Source organism: Dermacentor variabilis, chromosome 3 (genome assembly GCF_050947875.1).
Source record: "Dermacentor variabilis isolate Ectoservices chromosome 3, ASM5094787v1, whole genome shotgun sequence".
Lineage (NCBI taxonomy): Eukaryota > Metazoa > Arthropoda > Arachnida > Ixodida > Ixodidae > Dermacentor > Dermacentor variabilis.
The window spans coordinates 16,907,272-16,932,845 of NC_134570.1; the positions used below are offsets into that span (position 1 = coordinate 16,907,272).

The 25,574-nt window shown below is 46.1% G+C and overlaps 1 protein-coding gene across 4 annotated transcripts in view; it reads left to right on the forward strand.

Annotated features, from left to right (window-relative positions):
- LOC142575191 (cytospin-A-like) overlaps positions 1-25,574 on the forward strand; it is a 148,229-nt gene that overhangs the window by 20,422 nt on the left and 102,233 nt on the right. For 3 of the 4 annotated variants that reach the window (XM_075684317.1, XM_075684316.1, XM_075684315.1), the window contains 4 exons: positions 2,018-2,202; positions 11,665-11,832; positions 19,108-19,256; positions 24,860-25,145. In XM_075684317.1, coding sequence (XP_075540432.1) covers positions 2,018-2,202; positions 11,665-11,832; positions 19,108-19,256; positions 24,860-25,145 — 788 coding nt within the window. The remainder of the gene's footprint in view (positions 1-2,017; positions 2,203-11,664; positions 11,833-19,107; positions 19,257-24,859; positions 25,146-25,574) is intronic. The other variant, XM_075684318.1, reaches the window with a different exon arrangement.

Consider the following 25,574-nt stretch of genomic DNA (forward strand, 5'->3'; position numbering starts at 1 on the left):
GGAATCGCAGTTGGAAGAAAGCTATGTATTACTTTATGGTCGCTTAGTTTCTTTAGCACATGAGTTGCAGAATTATCATAGAGAGTTGTCAGCAACAGGTATAATATATTGCTGCTTCATGTTGGATTTTTGACAAGCTGATCGAGGGGATACATACTCAATATATGTAGCAATCTGGAATGATCAGAGCGATTTTCTGAGGAAGTGACGACCCGTGCAGCCCAGTTAATGTTGGAGTACTTAAAGTCGGCGCCTAAGGTTATGATACATTTTGGATGTGTTTTAAGTATTTCATTGTGTGGCTGCTGTAAATGATCAATAAAATCGAAAAGCTTCTCAAAGGCTGGCACAGTGTACCTAAAACGTATGTGCTCTTAAGTTGCATCACCACCTAGATCAACTCTAGTGGGGTGTCAAGGAAAACCAAAGATGGCTGATAGGCATTCCTAATGGCCACCATCACACCACCTCCTCTACTTCTTTAATTATCTTTGAGTTTCAGGGAAAGCTTTTCTCTTTTCAGGGGCACACCACTTATTGTTGCGCAAACAACGAACACCACAATTACAAGAGAAAGAAGTAACTAGCATGACTTTGTGTGCCATGGATAAAATGGACGCTCTAGATGTCAAAATGTCATGCTGGACGCTGAAATGTCACATGTGCTATTTGATCGTCCGCACGTGCGGGGCCATGGACTAGAAAAATTTACAAATAACTTTACAGGTGGTAGTACTTGCCTAAATTTGCTTTTTGTGCTTGCAAAAACTTATTGGAACCGCGAAACAAAACTACATTGTTAAAATGAGAAAAAAAAATACTACATGCATTTCAATGGAAGCAAGAAACAGAAACGAAAAATGTTTCTTACATTGCAAACTTCATTATATTGAGATTTAACTGTAGTTCCTAGAGCAGTGAGAACCAGCAGCAGTAAAGTCGCTGAAAATTCATTGTGATAAAAAAACAATCTGTTGCTTGTCAGTCTCTGCTGTGCCAAGTTTGCTGCTGCTGTTCCAAGCAGCAGCAAACTTGGCACAGCAGAGACTGTGTAGCAGAAATTGTGTATGTATGCCGCAAAAGATTGTGCTCAGGGCAGAAGTATTAAAGTATGCCTGCCAACCCCCTTCCCCTACGTCCATGGTCTTTTGACAAAATTTAAAGGTCGCAGGTTTGCATGTATGCATGGTTTGTCATTGTCAGCCTCATTTATGTTTGCCACAGAACAAAGGCCTCTATCAGGACTCTTCAGTTTTCTTTCATATGTGAGACTAATCCATGGAACCTGTGCCTGTAATTTTTCCCATCTCAGTACTGTATTTACACCCAGTCTTCGGCCATGCTCAGCTGTCTTCTTTGTGGCACCCTTTCTGCTATTATGCCGTGGTGTCTCAGTGGCTATAGCGTTCTGCTGTTGAGCATGAAGTCACAAGTTAAATTTCTGACCATAGCAGCTTCATTTTGATGAGGGAAACATGCAGAAATGCTCTTGCGCTTTGGCTTAGGTGTTCAGTAAAGAATCTCAGGTGGTCACAATTAATCTGGAGCTCTCCACTATAACGTCCCTTATAACCAACTAAGCAGTTTTGAACCTAACAACTTTGACTCCTGGCTTCCTGATGACTAAAGAAAACTGGTTAGCATTCAGCCCACATTATTTAATGGTGGACTTGTACTGCATAATTAACCACAGTAGGCACTCAATCAAGCAACAAGGCCAATTTCTTTATCGCAGGAATAATTTTTGGGCAGTTTTTTTTGCAAGCTCTTGTGAACCTGCTCTTACAGTGTTTTACAACTTTTATTTACGAGAAAATTATGGGTCATTTGATTATGTTTAGATGATGTGCAATTGTGCTCTTTCAGTATAATTTCGAGGCCTTGAAAAGAATATCTGGGTATAAATGTTCACATGGTCCATGGCAAAGTTTGGAATTTTGTTTCCTCGAGTGGATTCTGCTGCAACTCCTTATTTTGTTTCGGGAGTTTGGTTTTTTGAAGAATGGAATTATTTCAGGGCCAGCACAGCCCACAGTGGGCACTCAGACGTCGGAGAGTGCAGGCAAGGCATCCCCCACGACAATCTTGCAGCTGGAGCGGGAAAAGAGCTTGCTGGAGCAGCAGGTCTCTGAGTTGGTGCGCAATGCAGAGAGCAAGAAAGCTGAGATTGCCACCCTGCGCATGGAGATAAAACATCTCAAGGTGAGCATTTCAATCTACTTCTGGCTTGGCCACTCTTACTCACTCTACTGCTCAGGGGTAATGGGGAGCAGGCACAGTAGCACACAGTGCCGTAAGCTTGTTTCACATGCAAGCGATGTGGGCCCAAAAGCAGTGCAGCAGCAGTTGTGGCAGCCCAAAAAACTGTTTTCAGAATGGTGCACGCCGCTGTGATCAAGATTGAAACATTTCGGAAAAATTCGCTGGCAACAACAGAGGCAACCAATGGTGGAGTGCCTGTGAGCAGTGATGCGAAGCGTATGTGACAGGGGCGGTGTCAACATGCAGAGAAGCTTGCGTGCTTCAGCTGGTGATGCTTTTCTAGCAGATGACAACCATTGACAATGAAACTGATGGAAGCTTCTAGTTGCATGGTGTGAAATAGTCTGTGCATGGTAGTACTTTTCTTATTTTTGCCTTTTTATGGGTGTTGGCGCCAATATGGGTGGAATATAGGGAACGAAATGGCGGTCCACTTGTTAGAATGGCGGTCCACTTGTTAGAAATGATGTTAAGCCGACATGTTTGTCGCGAACATTCCCTTTATTATTGCACTCCGCGTCTCTTCTTCCACGTTGTTCATCTGCGCACACCACATTCAACATGCACACTCCTCTCGTGCCCCATCAAAATAAAGTTTTTTCTCTCTCTCTCTCTCGCTTCCCCACTCACACCACCTGGTTCTTCCCCTAGCAACTACAGTCAACCGCATTAGCGTGGCCTCTGGGAGCTCTGGGTCCACTTACACCACCGCTCTCTTCTACAGTAAACACGAGTAGGATTCCACCAGTGGAGACTGAAATGGCACTACATCCGTAGCGTCAACACTCCAAGCTGCATTCTGGGCAGGCCAGTCATTTTCACAGCCGACTGGAGGGCAAGGTCCTTCGCCACTTGATCTGTCAGAGGTGGCAGTGGTTTGTACTGCAACCGCTTCCAAGGGCGTTGCACAAGGTCATTAGCTGCCTTAGCCAACTCCTTGAGATTGGCAAACTGTTTGCCCTCTACCAAGTCGTGGAGAGTTGCGGGTGCATTTGCGGCAACACACAGTCAACCTTTTCTGATCACGAAACTTTGCCACCGATCCGGTCATAATAGGCATCAATTATGTAAATAAATTCTTTAAAATTTTCTTCTGCGTGTTGCGTGCAGAGCTTGAGTTCTTGTTTCAAGCGTGTTTTGAGCCAATAAAAGAAAATTCCGCAATGAAGGCTGCCATAAATTCCTCCCACGACACAAACATAGTCATGAAGTGTCACCACAACTTCGTGCTGCACTCCTGAGCAGCGGGCACAACGTGAGTGAGCCTTTTGTTGGCGGCAACACCATTGACCAAACAAAACATCACCAGCCAGTCCAGAAACCCCTCAAGGGACTGGATGTCGTTAAGGGAACAGGGTAGGCGAAGTTTCCGAAAAAAATCTATTTTTTGTTCTTGTGTAATTTAAAATTTTTATTCTTTCCTTAACATGGCCCAGTGTTTCACTTGCGCGCACGCAAAATATTTACCTCAAAATCAACATTTTTCGAAACCTAGGCAGCATCCAGCCACGCCCCTTTTGACACATGCTCGGGATCTGTGCCTCTCCTAAACTGAAAAAAAATTTTGTTTTCACCGCCTATTTTTTGTCACGTTTAGCGGAATGGCTGCCACTCATCTGGCAAAAGTGAAAACCTAGCTAGCATATTTCACTTAGGAAAACGAATCCTAAGACGCAGCTGGATTACTCGCAACCCGCGGCATATTGCTCGTGCTTGGGCGTGTTTTCGCGGACAATCAAATTTGTTTATACTTTGGTGCTGGTTATTTAGCGGTAATGCAATGACGAAGCGAAAGAAGTGCTTTAAAAAACGTCTCTTCCAAGGAAACCGGCATCAGTCGATTTCCAATGACGCCAATTCTCCGCAACGCAATCCAGGAGTGGGCGCCGCGGCCACCACGTGCGCGTCTGCATCGAAGCTTTCACGCTCGGCGGAACGCTTGAAGCAGAACGCTGGTGTTTCAGCAGCTCTCAAAGCCTGAGCTTCTCCAGAAATGTCTCCATGGAAAAACTCGGAACACGAATGAGGCGTTCAACAACGTTGTATGGGAGCGCGCTCCGAAGAAAGTCTTTCTTGCCCTCAAGACGCTGAAAATAACGACAATGGATGCTGTGCTAACTTTTAATGACCGCAGCATTGCTCGAGCCGACATATTGAGGTCATTAGGAGTTTCTCCAAGACGGTTCACAGTCCAGTGGTTGCGCGAAGCTGACCGGCGGTGACTGTACTTTGCTGAGAGGGCTACACGACTGGTCACTAAGGAGGCCCGGAAAACAAGGCAGCTAGCATAGAAAAGAAGTGTTAACGACGGAGGGGACTACCAGGCTGGTGGCTATTGAAAAAATGCGCCAGAATTTGTTTCTATAGTCCTATATTGCATTAAAGCTCTTTCTTCCACTTCAAAGCAATTATCTCAAAACACCAAATTTTGCTGCATTTGACCCTTTTTTTCAGAAACTACAAGCGCTAGGGAGATAATATATTCCAGATATTGAGCAAATAATACAGACAGTCTACTGAGCCAGGATTATAAATATTCTTGTAGGGGATATTTGTTTACAGGCTATTTACTGCAGATTTTGGCTCTAAAATGTGGTGGGTCCAGTAAAAAAAAAGAAAACAAAAATCTAATCTTTAAAAAAGAATAATCCTGGTTCAGTAACACTACGTAACATTGCTGATTACAATGCCACCAAGGTTAATGTTCTAACCCCCACAGATCATGAGAAAAAGGGTCACGAACATAGCCTAAAATGCATGGCAAGAATAGGACCTACCCTGTCCCCTTAAATTGACTGTATTTAGGGAGCTGACCTTCAGTGGAGCATGGAGTGGTATCGCCTGACGGTTGAAGCACCACCGCTGCTGTCACAAAACTTGCTGGCACTGCCTTGGCCACCATCAGCCTTTGTCGAACTGCTGCTGCAATTTGCTCATATGGCATGGCGAAGTAGTTGGTCTGGCCCAGCAAATGCTGCAGGTACTCTCCAGGCATATTCACCGCCTCCATGTCCACGTTGATCCCGGACGAGCCCCTACTTGCTACGAACTATGACAAACTGACACATTTCCCGCAAACATTCCCTTTGTTTAGTGCAATCTGCAACTCTTCTCCCATGCTGTCCATCCACACACACCACATGCAGCATACACATGCCATCTGCGTCTTCCTTCCTCTCTGGCTGCCACACACGTGCCACCTGGTTTTTCCCTAACCACTATGGTGAAATGTGCGTGTGCGACCATGCCTTGCCTCACTTGGAGCTCTTGGCTGCCACTCTCTCCTCACACATGTTTCTCATTCGCGGCATGCGCAGCTGTTCTCATCTCTTTCACTGTGCGCATGTGTGCTTGTAGTTTAGCTTTGTGCTTCTTAGGTTAAAACTTGTCTCAGATCTACCAGAACCAAGAGGCTGCTGCCCTTTTGCTTGAATACCTTAGAAGAAAAGGGGACAAGAGCTTTAGTTTTGTGCTTCTTAGGTTAAAACTCGCCTCAGATCTACCAGAATTAAGAGACTGCTGCCCCTCTGCTCCAATACCTTGAGAAGAAAAGGGAGCAAGAGCTTGATGAAAAGCCGATGAAGGCTGGTCACCAGGCTGTTTGCATCTTTGTGGCCCAGATTCAGAATGCCTGGTGGCATTCGAGGATGAGAGCAGCTGACAGACCTGTAGTATGCCAGATTTTGTGGTTATGCTTTCTGGCTACAGTTCTAGATGCCTATAGTAGGGGGAGACCTTAAAACAGCAATTGAAACCAAAGTAAACATGAATTATCACAGTGTATTTTTACACAGAAAAGGGAAGAACTGTGATCGCTCCTGAAGATTACGGAAGCCTACACTTCACACATGTTGAAACATAAATAAGCGAAGCTCCAGCACCACTTCTGGGGATCCCGGAAACCCACTGCTCACAGGCGCTTTCAGCAAGCGATGCTTAAAGGGAAGCTGAAGGGTTTTCCAGAAAATATGAGTGAAGAGCTGTACGTAATGGTTTTCAACCCTCCGAATTCGAATATTGCATCGAAATTGAGTGAAAGAAAGCACCAACAGATTTTATTTCAACGAAAAGTGTAGCAGCAGACTCGGGGGCAGCTCGCCCATCCCGTTTGCGCCTGTGATTGGTGGGGCGCCTCGGGACGTCAACAGTAATGTTCGTCTGGACTGACCGCTGCCACTACACATGAAGCACAGTGCAGGGTGGTTTGGCGCTGTTGTTTTGCTGAGACGGTAATGGTAAATTTCGAGAGCTTGCATTTCCCTGAGGAGTTCAGCGTTGCTCCCTACATGTACTAGCCTGTTGCAAGGAGCCGGCCTCTCGAAGAAGTAAAAGATGCTGGTAGCAAGCAGTGGTTTCGATGGGAATGAAAGCGAAGCGTTAGCATCTCCTCATGTTAGAAATGTCCTTTGGTGACTATGTTTTTTCCAAAGCTGCCTTCAGCGATCCAGTGAGTTCATTTCCGGGCAAACAACTGTACTGTTATGTTCCTACATGCCTCCTCGTTGAATGTAAGCGGGGATGCAATCGTCAACATTTGTGTGCTTCCCCAAAGCGGTCGGCAATCTACACAGATGGTTTACATGTGGGAAAAGTTTTCCGGCTCTTGCAGCACGTGTAGTGACCTTCAGCGCGCCATTCGCACGCTACTCGTAACTGGAGCCGTAAAGGCGGCGAATTCCATCGGCTGCGTGAGATGGCCGGTTTCTCTGTGCGCGAGAGAAGGGGGAGCGCAGCATCCTGGCCTCTGCTGGCTTTCAAACACATGCAAATTTTGCACTTGCACTGGGTTATGGCAGCTGCGTGTAGGCTGTTTCACAACACACATGCGAATAGAAAATTAACGACGGTTTGCGACGAAACCTGTGTCAAGGGTGGGAGATAAACATGCACCTTCCGTTCAGCGTGCAAACACGAAGGAGCTAGCAGCAAATCAAAATCCAGGTTTGGTCGAGCTCGTGTATTCATAAGGTCTTCCAAGACCAGTTACCATCCGTCCGCCCGCACCAGTTCCATCTTTATGTGTTCATTGCCCCGACCTTTTTGCGCTGCATTTAGAAAGCCTGCTAGCAGCTAGTCGTACTCTCACTAATTAACGCATTGTTGATAAACTCTGGTAATAATCGTCGTCGTGAAAGTGGCTAGAGCACAGCACTGTTGTTCTTGAGCGCTTGAAATTGTTTCAATTCACAGCAGCCTCCCGCTTAGCTAAAAGCTTCTTGTCTTGCACAAAGTTATGGAACATCGGAACATCATCGCAGCCACTGGTGTTCGTGCAATTGTAGGCTGCACAGAACGCCGACATGATCGGCCCACCACTTCAATTGATGCTGCGCACGTCAGCTACCACTCTACATACACACAAAGAAATGCAGGGTCGAGCGAAGCTGATTATGATGGCACGCATGTAGAAACAAGCACGGTCAGGCACGGTCGCGGAGACTGCGAAGGAACGGAACACCAGTGCTGACGTCACTACGCCGCGGTTTCCGGTCTCCGCTCGCATCGCTGTGCGGTGCTTATCGGGGGGGCGGAGCGACAGTGCAATCTTAACCGACAATGACGTCGCTCCTAAGGGAAAAATCCCCCCCAAAATTTTGCCTGCATGGTTTGTAAGGTTCCCGCATCCATATATGAGCGTCTTATTGAATTCGACAGACTCTTCAGTTTCCCTTTAATGTTAGTTGTTGGTGCCATGCAAAGACGGTGCATGTGAAATGAAGCTGCGTCTATGTGTTGCAGTGCCTCTCAGCTGCTGCGACCACCGCCTTACATATGCTTGTACGTAAAGCAGGCTGTAAAGGAATGCTTAAGAGATAGATTATTTTAGCTGTAATAGCAAAATACGTTTCTACAATTGTGGGGGTAGGCTCTGCGTTTGGCTAGGGTTGAAGGCGAGCTCTGGATCTAACCACACACAGTCTTTGCGTGGTACTCCCAACCTGTAGCGTGCAGCGGTGCAGCTGCAGCTACAGCAGCTGCACCGCAGATACAGCAACCTGCAGCTACATCAGGTTCGAAAATATGGCAACCAGCGGTGTCAACTGTAACAACATTTATTGCTACAAACAATAAGGGACACTGGCAGAGGGAAGTCCACTCTGTAATAAGTAAGAAATAGGCTTGCCTCGTTGCATGGGAGAGTTAGGCAAACGAGGTCACTCACGAGTTGCAGCAAGTATATCAATCTGGCATGTTTGAGGTCAGACGCCCGAGAGAGAGGGTCTCCAGCTATGGCGTGCTCTTATACCTTTTTACCCATTGCGAGAGGCATGTCCCATAGCCTGTTGGATACCTTTCCTTTTCCTGTGAGCCGGGGGAGAAGGGTACGCATGTCATATGAGTGAAGGAGAATGGAAGGACACGTAGTGCCTCTCTCCCTTGTCTACATCGGCTCACGATGCGTCTGCAACATGTGAACGAGACGTGAGTAAGCAGGAGGAAATGGGCACATGTGCTCCCCACACAATACTGAAAAAGCCACTTTTACCATGTGACAAGGCCTATTGATGAAGCCAGAAGTTCAGCAAAAACGAAAGAACATGGTTTTGGGTTTGTACCAGATTGTACCACGCAAGCAATCTGTGGTAAAATTTTTTTTTGGAAAAAAGTGCACCTTAGAGTTGAGAAAATACTGTATTAATTCATTGTGAGTTATTGTTTTCACTTTAAAATCTTCTTGGGGCAATCCAAAAATGAGCGTTTTTGATGGGAGATGATGTGTATGACGCAGTCACTGTACCCAAGTGCAGCTGAGCCGCTCTTGTAGTCGCCAAAGTGGTCACCATACGGATCGGGCACCTGTGTGATGACCAGCCAAGTTTAAATAATCTGGTGAAAGCTAATTTCAGGATCGAATTAATGAAAGTTGGTGCCATAGAAATGTGTGGGTACTGGCCGGGACGGGCACAGAAGTGCTGATTTGTCGGTCGATGACTTCCATAGTGTCGCCTGGACTCTGCCGTGTGCTTTAATTAATATGGCTCTGCTTTTCCATGCCCTGCGTAATTTGTCTGCTTGACATATTCGCATGGTGTTTATTTTTCAGAAATAGCAGGTACACAATGCAAAAAAGGGGTTAAGGCGTGCTGACATGGACACAAGAGAAGAGAAGTGGACAACACGAACACTGACTATCAGCTGAAGGAAGCACTGAGGCGAAAAAAGAAAGAAGACACAAAACTCATCTGCGCCTCAGTCCTTCCTTCAGTTGATATTCGGCGTTCATGTTGTCCACTTCTCTTGTGTCCGTGTCTGCATGCCTTACCCTTTTTTGCATTATGAATCCTTACCAACTAGCTCAGCTTTCTGTTGTTCTAAGCATGCACAGTTGAGTTTCGCGTCTTTTTTCTTTTTTCGCCTCAGTGCTTGCTTCAGTTGATAGTCGGCGTTCATGTTGTCCACTTCTCTTCTCTTGTGTCCGTGTCTGCACGCCTTACCCTTTTTTGCATTATGAATCCTTACCATCTAGCTAAGCTTTCTGTCGTTCTAGCAGAAACATACTGTACCATATCTTCAACTTAATTAAGCTTATCCAGTTTCCCTGCAACCGCTATTGTATAGTAGTAGAGTTTCCTTGCCTTCTCATGTTACCTTTCTTTCTATCCCTCCCCCCCCTTGTATGGGAACTGCGAGCGAAGAGTGGCAAGGCTGTTATTCACTTGTTTTGCGACTGCATCGGTTCTACCTGTTCTTCGTCTCTTCTCCCCCTCCTCTCTACTATTTTATGTGGCTTCCCTCTGGATTTGCATGTTAGTAGAAAGGTAAGCGCTGCAATTTCTGCAATGCTTTTGCGGGGTGTCATGGATAATTACAGTAGTCAAGAGCCTAATGTGGCGACGTCCAGAGGGCATGGTGCTCATTCGACGTAGTGCAAAAGTCCAAACGAGTTTCTCATGTCGTCTTTCCTCTCTGCCACACTCTTGTCATGCTCTGAGCCACCCCCGATGTGGTGTGCCAGACAGCAGCAGCAGCAGCAGTGGGAAAGTTGGAAGGAAGAAGCAAAGAAAGCTTCACTTTAAAAAAAAGACTAAACCACACTAAAGCTTTTAAACAAATTAGGCATCCAACATTCACCCGTTTCTTTAGCAAGAATAAAAAATCATAAGCCATTCCACTCTGTGAAGGTGGATGACCAGCAACGCTGCTTACCACACGACCCAGAGGTGGCATAGAATTTTGAACAAAGGTACAAACATGTTTATTGTCTTGATCGGTGGTCATCGGGACGATAGGTATGCACACACACTCGTATCACCTCTGTTATTAAATGGGTCCGTTACGTAAGGCAATGAATGACTCATACCCTCTTAAGCAATGGTTCGTACCACTGTAAATTTTCAAAAAATTTTACGCGGCCTCCCCATTACGACGACAGAAGAGAAGTGAAATTATATGCTGGAATGATGAGTGTTAACTGAGCCAGCTGTGGAAGATGATGACGATGCTTGAGCCATTGATGATAATGATAATAGTTGATTATGATGAGGAGTACGATGCCGATTGTTTCCTCTTGCCAATGAATAGCTCATACCCCCTTAAGCAATGAGCGACAACGGGGCCTGCTGTGGAAGGAGACGCTGCCGACAAATGCGTGAGCAGCGTCACGAGCATGTTCGCATGGTCGTGCCGAGGGGAGCCAATGAGCCAGTTCACGGGTTGTTCATGGACGATGTAAATGCCCTAGCCATATACAGCTTTGCTGTAAAAATTGGCAAGAGTCTATTGTGTATTGCATGTTTGCCAACAAGGTAGTTTGCGGCTTGTTCGTGGACGACCACGATGCCCTAGCTGTATACAGCTTCGCTGTAAAAATTGGCAAGAGTCTATTATGTATTGCGTAATGGTGGCTGGCTTCCTAAGTCAGCTTCGCCGCAGAGCGATGTCATGCAGTAAAATGTATGAATACCATGAATGCAGTTTTGATTTCGTATCCAACTGCACTGTGCATGCAATTTGCAGTTCAATTTTCCACTAAAAAAGAAAAAAAATTTAGAATAGGGTAAATAATGTAAACAGACATCGTGAGAACTGTTAATGCTGGTAAACGCATTCGCTGTCCCCGAAGCTCTGCCAAGAAATGTGCTACCAAAATGGCTGCTGTTGGGGTCACCACAGGGGTCGCATGCGGGCATGCTGACTGGTCAAGTTCAAATTATGTTCAAAGTTCAAGGCCAATTTTAGGATTGAAGTAACGAAAGTTTGGGTCCATAGAAATGCATTGGCACCAATAGGGGCCTCTGGTTGGGATTGAATTTACTGAAAAATTGAATTAACTCGTATCAAATTAACGGAAGTCTACTGTAGCTGCATCGCCCCGCCTGATGCATTTTTACATGGATGCCGTTGTTAACTGTGCCTGTCGAAGCCTGTGTTTTTTATAGCAGTCACATCACTTGTTGGTAGCAGGAGAGCTCTGGGGGCAGCCGCCAGTTGGAGGCCCTCCAGCTGGAGAACTGCAGCCTGCGTGAACGGCTGGTTCAGCTGGGTGTAGAACCTGCTGAGGCCTCAGGCAAGCAGGATCCGTTGCAGAGGTCAGCCTCGGCAGGCAGCCTTGATGGCACTCGAGAACAGGTGAGTGGGGAGCTGGCTTCTCCTACGCACTACGAGGGGGTTAGAAATGCCTCTGTTTAAGAAACGAGTACGGTGTTCTTAGCATCATCATTCACGGTATTCCAAATGCAATAGACCTCCCCCTGCTTCTATACAGCGTGATTGCGCTGCAAGTGCCCCTTCTATTTGTCGCTCCTTCAAAGTGGGGGCTGGCTAGCAAGCAATGTTCACCCAGCTGGTTCTGTCTGCATAAGGGCGCTGCTTGTATATAAACTGTTGCGATCACAGTTATGACATATTGCCATTTTTTTAAGTGACAGCATCTACAAACTGTGCTGAGAAAGTGAGCGTCCTCGTTTTACCAGCACAACAACATAGTGTTGTTGCCAAGTGCATTGTTCCTTTAAGTCGGCGTCTGGCGATATTGTAAGAATGCCTCTTCCGTATGTGAAACAGTCACAAAAATGTTACTACTCTTCGAAAGCAAACATTTTAACAAGGAGATGCACATATTCAGAGGCAATACAATGCTTTGCTTATATAACTGGTTTTCAGACAGAAAATTTAATTGCATTGTTGTGGAGGTACTTAATTTGTGTTCCATTAACACTGTAGGTTTAAAAGATATACAAGATTAACTTTGTCTACAATGATCAGCCACATACATCAGGGTGGCTCAGTGGAGCCTTATCCAGTGACGATGCCTAAATTCTGATGATGGAGGAATGCAGTAACACTTTTTATTGAGCTTCAGGAGCATGGTAAGAAACCCCAGGTGGTCAAAATAATCCAGAGCGTTCCCTTACAATGTTTCTCACAAGTCGCTGTGCAGCTTAGGGATGTTAAACATCGCAATTTTATTTTATTACATGTTAGTCATTGTCATGTGGATGGGCAAAGCGAAGGCGTACATTAATATAATGTTGTGATGCCTGATGTCTGCAACGTGTTTGCTGCCTTCTTTTGCTGCTCTCAACTTTAGAAGACCCAATTTTGCATGTTTATGTACACCTGTGAGCAAAAGTATACGGACAGGGATTGCGCAACGAAGCCTATTTTTTCCTCTGCCTGTGAATGCAACTTGAAATTGAGGACTGCAGTCCAAATTTGGCATTGTGAACTTTCCGGTGTACTCGTCAGTTTCAGTTTATGCAGGTTAATTGCAAAGAAATTTATTTTTTTCGGCGACCTTGTGGTTTGAATACTTTTGCTCATGGGTGTGCATCATCACGGCATAAAGTTTGTGCCATAATGGTCAGTAGGGTGATTCCACAAGAGGTCAAATGTGCATGTCCACTTGATATATTTGTTTTGTCTGGTTTTTTTAATATGTCAAGTAGGGATGTTCAAACTGCACGGAACCAAAGATGTTATTCTTGAAAAGCATTCGCAGCACTGCCTTTTCAAGTGATGGTCATAGTAATATGCATATTCTGCCACTTCGTAGTAGGTGGATGGTAGCAATACTCCATGGCTTGTCACATGACAATAAGTGACATGCAGGTAAATGTTTTTATGCTCAAGAATGTTTCATGCCACTAATGTGTTATGCCATAGAATAATGCACACATTAGTGGGGCTAGGCCATAAATCTCATTTATTCATGTTTATGAATGAATGAGCTTTTATAGTGTAATACCTTATTGTCTATTTTGATTCATGCCAAAAGAACTTCTGAATCTGAAGTTTATATAGAACACCACCTGACATTATGACTTCATCTGGAAAAGTTGCAAGCTGGCTTTCCTGCAGTGAACAATTGCCAAAAATCTGGTGGCCATCACAGTGATAAATTGTTTAGTACTGGAAAGCTGGTGCACTGTAATTGTTTTTGTGGGTTAAGGGGGGACATGGCACATAAAAGTTTACTTTTGAACCACTGGCTCAATTTTAATAAAAATCAGAAGGTATATTAAGAGCAGCAGAATAGGGCCGGATACCAACATTTATCATTGTCGAATAAGTTGTCAAAGAGTTATGGCTCTTCAGAAATTCAAGTGACTGCAGTTAGCCACAAAAAGTACCATTTAGAAATGACAATAAAATTAAGCATTTTGTTGCCTTATATAATATTAGGAAGGACCAAACTGTGGTAATGTGGAACAATTTTCTTATCACAGAAAGTAATTGTATATAATTGGCCCAATCGCAACTTGCACAAGAACTCAAAATTTCAATTTTTATCTAAGAAAGATGGCAGCTCTTGAAAATCTTTGTCCAAAGCAGCATTCTGAGTAAAATTTCACTGCAGAAAATGCCCTGCTAGCAAGTGTGCCTTGTCTATTAAAAAAATGATAGTATTTGCTTTAGTGAAAAAATGCAAAATTGGAAAAATAGCTTCAAAATTAAATGAGCCATTTTATTCTCATTGTACTTATGGCCACTAGGATTTCCCAGGAGCATACGTTGGAGCCTTCTTCTTGTATACTGTGTTCTTCTGTGACGATCGCTTCAAGCTTCTACTTTTTTTCTGGCTACTTTTGCACATGCTCGGCTGCATTTGCTCTTGCCATGGGCGGGCACTCTTTGAAACTCTTTTCTAAATGGCATGCCGTGTGCCTGCCACTAACAGTGCGCACTTTCTCAGTCCTTTTTGAGCCAACATTCTAAGACTGCCAGCGCTGCAGCCATTCAAAACCCCAGAGCATGCCGAACAAACATGTCCAGCATCGAGGAAGAAGATGCTGTGTCAATCTCTCATGGCGACTTGAAAAACCTTAAGAGGAAGCTTTAGCTCGAGTGCTCCTATCTAAATACATGTAAAAGGAGAATTCGTTTTTCTCGGCAACCACTGCACCAAATTTGACGAGGTTTGTTGCATTTAAAAGACAAAATTAAAATCTAGTGACTGTTGGTTTCGAATTTTTGAGTTAGGTCGTCAATTTTTTATTAAAAATTGGCAAAAATCGTAAATTTTCAAAAAACGAAACTATCAAGTTTACAATTCTGTAACTCAACAACGAGAAATGATACTACAATTCTGCGAACTGCGTCTAATAGTACATCTAAAGCGGACAAAATTGATATGCTACACATAAATATAAAAAAAAATTAGTAATAGGGAAATACAACTTTTGCAGAACCCTTGTAACCGACGTAACAAATTCACGTAAGATTTAAAATGACATATTGAATTTGTCCGCTTTGAATGATCTAATGGATGCCGTTTACAGAACCGCGATATCAGTTCTTGATGCAGAGCTATGAATTTGTAAACTTCGTGCTTCTATTTTTTTCAAACGGTCAAATATTTGAAAATCGTTTTAAGAAAATTTAAGTCCTAAATCGAAATTCCGCTTCCAACAGTCACTAGAATTTAACTTTCTCTTTCAAATGCAAGAAATTTCATCAAAATCGGTCCAGGGGTTATCTCGTAAAAACGTTTTTGCGTTTTACATGTATTTGAATAGGCCGCGTCGGAGTTGGGCCCGAGCTAAAGCTTCCTCTTAAGTGGCATGCAATCGGTTTCCCGTTTCAGGCTTTCCCCTCGGCTTTGTGACTGGGTGTCACTTTCTAAAACTATAGCATCTGCCAAACTTCGGGGCCAGTTTGCAGATGTAAATGTGTACACTATAAATGACGAAAGGCTCTTAGAGCGCAATGTGCACCGAAAATGATGGTACAAAATGGTTTGAAGCTGGGAAGTCATTTGTCCCATGGCCTTGTGCGGTGGTAAATCATAGTAAAGTGGCACGGTTTGTGCCAGCAGTGTCTTGAGTTTCACCTTTTTTGCAGCCACTGTCCAAACTTTGTTGCTAATGACTTCACCCATCAGCCTTTGCACATGTCTGATCACACTCTTTATGCCACTTATAAAAAAGCTTATAAAAGCTCTTATACAAGGAGAAGAAAATGACCTTCTACAATGACAGTAGCCATGTCATACTATGCCTTTTCCTTGCACTGTGAATGCGCTTCCAAAAGGGTGGTCACAGGCACATTTCTTTCATCTGAGGCACCTCCACCTCTCTAGGTACACAAATTCCTACCTTATTACTGCACAGATGGGGCTGAAATTTGTTAGCACATTCTTGAATGATTGAGAAACACAAAGCTGCCAAAAACATAAACACATTTTTTAGCAAAAAATTGCTGTTTTCTTTTGATCCGTGTCTCCCCTTAATTATGCTGAGAATGAATGTTCTAGAGCACAATCCATTTATCAGCATTTTTTGCAATGGATGATGAGTTGCCATATTATGGGCAATGGGCAATGCAGGAAAGCCACTTAGGAACTTTTCCAAAAGGTTCATTGGCCACTGACTTCTGACTGATATTCTGCTTGTGAACAAGGCGTATGGGAAAGACATTTGGGTATGGGGCACAAAAGCGAGGTGAAAGTCCAGTAGCAGTTTATGAACCGGTGGTTATGACCATGGAGTTTCCTACAAAAATTACTGAAGTGGGCTCTGCTGCTGAGATTGTTTAGCTACCATGGAAAGGATGGATAGTACAGCTGAACCACGATTTAAGGTAGTCATATCCAACACGAAAATGCCTGTCTGATATTCAATATTCATAATGAGCATATAATATTTGTTACACGCTGATACAGTAAACCCTCGTTAATTCGAAGTTGTAAAATCTGTGAAAAATTTCGAGATAAGCAGAGTTTCGAGTTAAGCAAAATGCCGAAAATTTCAGTGACCGGGTCACTGAAAGAGCCAGTAACAACCAGCACTGCTAACAAACGCTCCACAGCACGAGGGGAGCTTTTGCAATAAACGCAGAATTCCCAGGAAAAACTGAATTTTATTATTTTGGAAAGAACTGGGTGATGCTTGCCTGCTTGGCGTTGGCATTCGGCGCGAGAAAAGCGTCCTCGAGCTACTGAACACACCGCATGAGCCGTTGTTCGCCGCCGCTGCATTCAACTTTGTTTGGAGCAAACGTAGCAAGTTTCTTGTTTCTGCAGTTGTCGGCACTTCTCTAGGTGGTGCTTCGTCAGCGTGATCACCGTCGTTCACTGCCATTTCAACAATGTCGGCGTCGGACAACATTCCGATAACGGGCACGTCCGACTTGTAGAGCGCGTACTCTTCAAAAGTTATTTCGCCGTCTTCGGCATCGCAGGCGCAGCCGGCAGCTTTGCGGACTTCGCCGCAAAGTTACTGAACTCGTCAGTGTCTGGCTCGAGTGATTTCTCGGCGCGCGAAAATCCTGCGTGCGCGAAACTATTGGCAATCGTCAGTGGACGTACCGGTCGCCAGGCTTCGGTGATCGGGTGGACTGCACCCAGCAAATCTATTTCATACTTCTTACCACTGTCGTAAGTACACAAAATGCGGTGCAGGAGACTCTTCCTGTAGAACTTGCGAGCAACCTCAATGACTCCTTAGTCCATCGGCTGGAGCACAGACCTCATATTAGCAGGCAAGAACTCCAGCGTGACTGCCTCAAGTTGTTGATTTTTCCGTGGCCGGGGCAGTTGTCCACAATGAACAACACTTTCCGGCCGTCCCTTGCCATTTTGCGGTCAAGAGCACGTACATACTCTTCAAAGAGCGCTGCAGTCATCCAGGCCGTTTTATTGGCGCTGTAAGTCGCATCTCTCGGGAGCCGTGCATTTCGGAAGCACCTTGGATTGAGCGACTTACCGATAACAAGCACGGCAGTTTTTCATCGCCGGTGGAGTTGGCTCCGAAAAGTATCGTCACTCGGTCTTTGCGCTGTTTAGCGCCTGAGCACGCTTCTCCCTTCGGCGTGTATGTGCAGCTAGGCAGCATCTTATAGAGCAGTGCTGCTTCGTCGAGGTTGAAAATGTCCTTGTCCGCATAAGCCTTTTGCAGCTCAGTGAGGTGGTGGTTGTGCCAGGTGTCTGCAGCCCCTTCATCAACAGTGCCGCTTTTGCCGTGGATAGGCTTCGAGGCCACGTTATTTCTTTTTTTAAATCGTTCAAACCAGCCATTGCTGCAATTGAAGTCTGTGTGGCCCATCTGCAACGCCAGAGCGTCTGCCTTCTCCATCATCATTTGGGTTGTCACGGGAAGGTTGGCTGCCCTGACATTCCGGAGCCACAGCATGAGTGCTGCTTCGACGTCCGGGAATTTCGAGGCCCGAATCCGCTTCCGCTCGCTGGAAAAACTTTGCTCGAAGCCAGCGAAGACCTTCTGCCGATTTTTTAAAACTGTCGAAAGCGTCGACAAGGGGATTCCGAATTCTTTGGCGATGCTTGTTTTGGATCTTCCTGCTTTCTCCACTTCCTTGATTAACGCGACTTTTTTCTCCAGCATCAGAGACTTACGCTGCTTTCGTTGACCACACACCACACACACACACACACACATAACAAAAAGAAATTGCAGTCAATGCATTGTGCGCACAGCGCGACGAAACAAAGAACTAACAGAATCGCACACGCACAATAACGCTCGCACGTGCGAAATGCGGTGGCGCGACTACCCGATAAAACCCATGAGCCCCCGTGCGCAAGCGGCGCACATCACGTGACTGCTTCCAAGGGTACTTGACGTGGTTGACGGAAAACGGCTGCATCCACGGGAATTTTGTATTCGCCCTTAGATCGTGACCGCGTTCGGCACTTTAGTAGGAACCAAGCGCTCGCTCGGAGCCTGTATCACCTTTTGGTAATGGCCTTTGCCTTCAGCCGTCCCGGTCAAAATTTCGAGATATCCGTATTACGCCCGAAAAATGCTTCGAGATAAACGGGTGCGAATACGTAACACCTATGGGTGGGGAAGGCGCGGCGTGAAAAACTTTCGACTTAACCAATATTTCGAGATGTGCGAGTTCATGTTAATGAGGGTTTACTGTATCACCGTGAAACATTGTAGATCTACTTCATTATATTTGCGTTTATTATAACAAGGTGTGACTGTACAATGATTTGTCTTCATGTTTGTGACTTAAGATGCTCCTTTGGCTTTATTTATTATGCTTGATATTTCTGATTTTGAAAGCAATCATATTTTTCTAAACGTATGAAGACAATAAGTTTGTTCACACTAATATAATTGTTGTGAATTGCTGTGCAGTAACTTGCAACAGTTATCCATGTTCCACTTTAAATCCACATTCAAATGCACTTTTAAAGCGGACTTAGTTTTTTTTGCAAATGATCAACTTGCAAAGTCCCAAAGTCAGTTGAAGCCAGAAGGACGAAGCGTAGGCACACCTCCATGCACCACCCATCACTCACTACCCATGCTGGCTGAACTGCTGTACTTGCAGCTCTCGTAGACACTGGTGCCAGAGTTACCTCCAGTAATAGTTACAGGATACTCTATGATTACAATGTTGCCATGATAGAAGCAGACTGAAGCCACTTGTGTGCAGGCCAAATCGGTGGATGGTGCCCTGTCTGACGATGCCTGCCCCAGCGGCAGCCGAATGGACTGGGACAAGGCCAGCACCAGCAGCATGAGTGAAATGTCGGTCGCCTGCCTCCAGGACCGCATCATGCAGATGGAGGAGACCCACTACAGGTGCACCCTGGCTTTGCTCTGTGTGGCATGCCTGTGCCCAGAAGTTGCGAGATAAGAAGTATGCTGATTGTGTTTTTTCGCCACGCCTTGGTTCGGTCACTGCGTGATATAAGTAGTCCAACTTCAGGTTGAACCAACAATCATACTGGGCATCGAGCGTATCAACATTCAAGCCAAGAATTTTTATCGCTGTGCCACGGCTGCTTCGTGCTTGTGAATGAGAAGTACAGCTGAAACTCATTATAGCAATCAGATCTGACATGAAAATACATTTATTTATCCAATATTCGTTACGAGCATACATTTACTACACACGGATGTTAGTGAGAAAGAAATGTTTTATATTTACAATGTAATATACAATACTTTATTATATTCGTGTTCATTATATTGAGGTTTGACTGTACTTTGTGGGGTTCTCTTCCGTGCTCTTGGGACAAAGGAACGACAACACAGTAGTGCAAACAATCACAAGGGCATTTATTGCACCTTTCATAGATCAATGCCTGCTAGCCGAGTTGCTATCCACAAAACATGCCGATGGGCGCGCGACAAATCTAGAAGTCCGACTCGCCGCGACCGGAAAACGAGCGAATATGTTCGCCCCATGCTGGATCCCAACGCCTGGTCGTTCGCGTGTACGGTCACGCCAACGGTGGCGCGTTCGAAGGTGGCCACGCGAGACGGTCTCGCAGAAGCATGGGTCGGCGCGCGGGACGTCCACGCTGTTCCTCGACCCACCGGGAAAGAGACCGCCTGTTCTCCCCTGCGCCCCCAAGTAACCCTGCCGTAAGGCGGCGTTAGCAGCGCAACACTCGCGCCATCTCTCGCACTGCGCCCCAACCACATCGACCGCCGCGGGCATCACGCAGGCCACGTGGCGAAGCCGGATTACAGGAGACGCGCCATGCGGGAAAAACATATCAGGGGACGCGCGAGAGTCGCGCATCCCCACAACTTGCATTGGGGTGTTAATGTGCCTTGGCTTTTTGCATTGAATCCTGTGCTTGCGTTCGATGGATATGTGGGTTGCGCAAGCCTTTTGCCAGGCATGTACCCAGAATTGTTTTTTCGGGAGGGGGCGGGGGAGGAGTTACCGAGGTGTAACTTTCCTGTGCAAATGAAGGTGGGGGGGTACCTTTACTAGCATAAATGTGAATAATGCCCACCGTTTGCCATAAAGACGCGTAAACCCGCAAAAGACAAAAAATAAGGTGTATCTCACAGGTACGCCTGTGAGATACACGTCTCCTTTACTTGACAAACAAGGAACCACATCAAATAGACTTGCGCAGGAAAGAAGCGCAGGAAGAACCCTACCAAGAACAAATAAACAAGTGAAAGTGTAAAATAAAAATTTCTGGAGGTGTCTTTTTATTTAGCTCTACAAGAATTATAGAGAAATATATATTTGCGAAACAATCAGAGTTCTTTTGGATCCCTCGTTTACTGCTCTACTAGGTGCTAAAATCAACTCTTATTGTTATCTGGGAAGTTGCATAACGATGCGTGGCTGCCAGTCCCGTGCAACCGCGTAGAGCACAGGCTACCGTGGTTGTAGACGTACTGTGCCCACCGCAAAAGGTTAGAGAAACACCCTTATAAGCACAGCAGAGAAGTGGCTACGTCAGGTGGCTCGAATGATAACTGCATAAGCGTCATTCAGTACACAAAAAATTGTTCTCCACTTCAGGCGGCGTTTTCTCTACTTAATAGTTTAACAAAATGTTGCTCCATAAATATTTTCATAAACAATGGCTAAATTTGTTACTTTTCGCTTTTCCTTCCTGTTTGGCTGTTGATTCGGCTCTCTCTCTTAGTAGATCACTTAATTTCTCAAGTCCTTGTGACTCTTGTTTCCAGTTGGCAATTTTGCACGAAAAGATTTGTACAATTAGGGAAAAACCAGACGAGCTAATGGGTGAAAGTCATATTGCCTATGAGTTTAAGGGTTACTGCAGAGTTTGATGATGGACGCTGTCTCGTATTATTTTATTTTCCACCTTATCTAACCCTTATCACAGGTATATAATTCCGATGTTCTGCCAGCGTCGTGGCGAGCCGTCACTCGAAGAAATAATGAAGCAAAAGGAAAAGTTAAACGGAACTGGCATTTTCTCTGGCCACAACTCATTCCATGAGCATACAGACCAGCTCACTATGAACTGAATCACTTTCCTGATCCCTGGATCAGTCTAAATAAAGAAGGTTGAACGAACGAAGCAACAGTGATGCACGTGACTGTTCCAATAGATGGTGACAACTGAATGCATCTCAAGTTAATCACACAGGCACCGAATCGATGACAAAATTGGCCTTTGCACTTCAGGCGATGCCAATACATCCAAAAGGAGAGAAAAAAGCAGCAAAATGTTAACTGCTGAATAGCTGTCAGGTTTCAAGATTGATTTGGTGGTGCTTGTGGGATTCTCACCCGTGCTCTTGGGATGAAGGAACGACAACACAGTAGTGCAAACAGTCACAAGGGCATTTATTGCACCTTTCATAGCCTAATGCCTGCTAGCCGAGTTACTATCCACAAAACATGCCGATGGGCGCGCGACAAATCTAGAAGTCTGACTTACCGCGACCAGATAGCAAGCGAATACGTTCGCCTCATGCTGGACACCAATGCCTGGTCGTTCGTGTGTACACATTCACGCAAAAAGTGGCGCATTCGAACGAGGCCTCGTGAGACGGGTCTTACAGAAACATGGATCGGCACACGCACGGAACGTCCACGCCGCTTGCTGATCCCCAGCCAAAGAGGAAGAGCCTTCTTCTTTCCACGCCCAGGTAACCCCGCTGTTAAGTGGCGTTAGCAGAGCCACACTTGCGCCATCTTTTGCAATGCGCTTCAACCACCCGGATTACAGGAGACGGGAGCTATGCGGGAAAACAACATATCAGGGAACTTGTGAGAGTCGCGCCTCCCCACATCCTCCCAACCTTAAGGGCACATTCACACCGGCGACTGACAGTGGTCGCGCGACCAAGTTGGTCGCAAAGCGACCAGTCGCAAATGGTCGCAAACGGTCGCCTTTCTTGAAAAGCGACCATTTTGGGCCAGTCGCTCTCTGCGCGATTTTTCAGTCGCGCGACCGTGGTCGCAAAACTGATAAACCAATCAGCGGCGCACCGGAAGTGATCTTTCGTGTGTCTACATCCGGCCTCCTCCGGCGTCGCGTTCAAATTCCGCGTAGATTCCGAGAGTTCTCGCTGAGAACGATAATCTCCGGGATTGCGACTTGCGGGTCGCGCTCAGCCGGGCTTGCCGGTGTGAACATCAGTCGCCTTCGGTCGCTTTTTGATTACGAGTCGCAAATGGTCGCGCGACCTCCTCAAGTCGCCGGTGTGAATGTGCCCTAAATCACTACATATTCTGGCTAAACATGTCACACGGTCTAACATCAACGCGTGCTTCGCGAACAAGGGAGTACATGCAAGGGTGGCCGCACCGAGGAAATGTCCGCACGCTGTCCACAACATGCTAGCCGACATTGTCCTTGGGGTACACCGCTGGCGTCCACTGGTCATAGTAGCAGCTCTGCACACTCGACGGCATGATTCCAGGCCAGGACTCCAGAAACAGCGATGCAGTAGTCGGTAAGGGCAAGCGTTGCTCGCACCGGCGTGCCCTTCTGATGAGAGCCGGCGTAGCTGTTGGTGACCCCGGCTCTTTTCTCCGCCGCCAAGAGTTGCGAGCTGGATACAGGCGGCCGCCGAAGTCGCTGCGCCGAACTGGCTACAGCATCACCATTGCCTGGGTTGGCTCGATCATAGTCCGGGGCAGCAGCGCAGACGATGTGCAGGTGACAGCAAAGCAAGGGTGACTCTACTCACGCTGCATACATTCAACACTCTCGGCAAACCCTAAAGTAGTGCAAGGGAGATGAATTCTGCATGCGCATCGCCCACATGGTGCGATGTTCAACTTGGCCAGCAAAAGATCGGGCGGCTGCTCAGATGCTAAGTTCACGTGAATGAAGCTCGCTTCCTTGAGTCGAACGAGTAATTTCAATTCGTGCGAGGCCAACTAGAATGAGGGAAGCAAAGTACAACACCTCAATGCCACGGTCCACCAAGTTGTGTCCCTCCACGTGCGACAGGCAGCTTCATAAAGCCTTATGCCTAAAGCCTCGCTACCCTGACAACCGGCATCCAAAAAACAACACCAAAAATGGGTGCAAAACAGGCAGCTGCGAGGAGACGTCAGCTCTGTTAGGTGGTCGTACCCCGCTCAGTGCACACAGCATCCGAGTTGACGGCGCCCACCATCCCAGACGGTGTCGGAGTGCCCGGTGCCAGGCCGCAATACCAGTCAGCCCGTAGCGGCACCCGTGGCCCGCGTCCACCCGGCTCCTAGAGCCGCGACTTCATCAGTCAGAGATAGAAAAAGCTATTTACATAAGAAATTCGAACCACCCACGAGGCTTCCGTACTCACTCCTTCAGGCTTGCCAATGCTCTGTGGGTGCTACGCCTCGTTCTCCCAAGATGTAAGCCACGTGGCTCTTGTACCGACGAATGTCATTTTAAAAAATCGTTTTGCAAAAAGGCTTAGCATGTTGAAAAGTTCAAACACACTACAGACACTGTCGCCTTGATCAAGAAAGCATGCCGCCGATGCTAACGATCAAAATCCACGCTAGCCCTACGCTTCGGTTCAAACAAAGGTCTTGAACGAAGCAAAACTGTTAAAACTATCATCCGATGCCCCAAGAGGTTTACGTTGGGCTGCCAGATAGATTGGTGCAAGCGCGGAGAGTCCGCGCCGCTTGCTGATCCCCAGCCAAAGAGGAAGAGCCTTTTCCTTTCCGCGCCCAAGTAACCCCACTGTTAGGTGCCATTAGCAGAGCCACACTCGCGCCATATCTCGCAGTGCGCTACAACCACACCAACTGCCGCGGGCACCAGGCCACGCAGCGAAGCCGGATTGCAGGAGACGGGAGCTATGCGGGAAAACAACATATTAGGGGACGCGTCAAGTCACGCATACCCACACGCTTTAGGAATGTGTGTGAGGAGTGGTGGTGTGAGAGCCCCCTCCCCCCTCCCTCCCCTGCGTATGTGCCTGCCTTTTTCACAGCATGAATAAATTTTTGTGCCAAGGAACGCATGTGACAATGCTCCATGTGGATAGTAAAATTCAGTCATGATGCCAGTGATGATAGGATATAGCTATCAGAGCCTCATTTTGGTTCTCAAATCTAAAATCGATGCACACAGCGATTTTAGTTCATTCTTCTTTCCACAAAAGTGCTTGTTTGTATTGGGTAAATGCTGTAACGTCTGCCCAGGTACTACTATTTACAGCATAGTGTTATACAGTACCGTAGTAGTATTACAAATTTTATATGTTTCCTGGTAATGACTGCAGCATTCTGATGGTGTGTAATGCTATAACCTTCCTGTACCAAGCTTTTGGTGTATGCTGAAATTCCAGGTGGTCAAAGTTAATCCAAAGCCCTCTACTATCGCAATGTTCGTAGCCTTTGTTTAAATAAATAAATAAATAAATTTCTTATGTGTGCAAGAAGAAAGAGGAATTGGAGGCAAACCGCAGAACATTGTACTGGTACCAATACTTCGTTTAAAATGCAGCACCAATGAGGAGCTCCAGGCGACACTTCAAGAACTGACTGACCTGCAGGACCAGCTGACCGACCTTCAACTGGAGAATGAGCGCTGCTGCGATGAGAAGGCGCTTCTGCTTGAGTCACTCTGCTCCCAGACTGAGAAGCTGGAAGAGTGCCGGTCGCACAATGACCACCTGCGTGCACTGCTCTTTGGCCACGGGTCCCCGCCACCACCGCAGGCCTCGTCTTCATCCTCACCGGCAGTGGCGCCACAGCTTTCCAGGGAGCAGCACTATGTGGAGCTGCTCAAGGTCTGTTTCCACGCTTGTGTTCCCTTCAGTCGGGAATTGCTTGGACAAATTTTCATATGTGCCAAACTTCTGTGCCACTAGGTACTCATATTGCCAGTTGGCCATGACTTGTCACGATGGCTCAGTGTCTGTGGTCTACTGCTCTGCACAAGGTGGCTTTTACCAGCTTTTACCAGGGAATGATAACCAGCTGTGATGTCTCCATGCCATTGAAAGCAGAATGTGCTGCTAAATGAGTGCTTCGATTTAGATGCATGTTAAAGAACTCCCGATTATTGAACTTGGGCCACATCGCCTCACTATGGTCTCTCCTGTACGTAGCCTGTGCATTGCTTTGGAATGTTAAACTGGGTAATTTAATTTTTCTCTTTTCCATGATGAATGGGGAACTAGTTTTTCATAAAAGCAATGCCACTCCAATACACTATA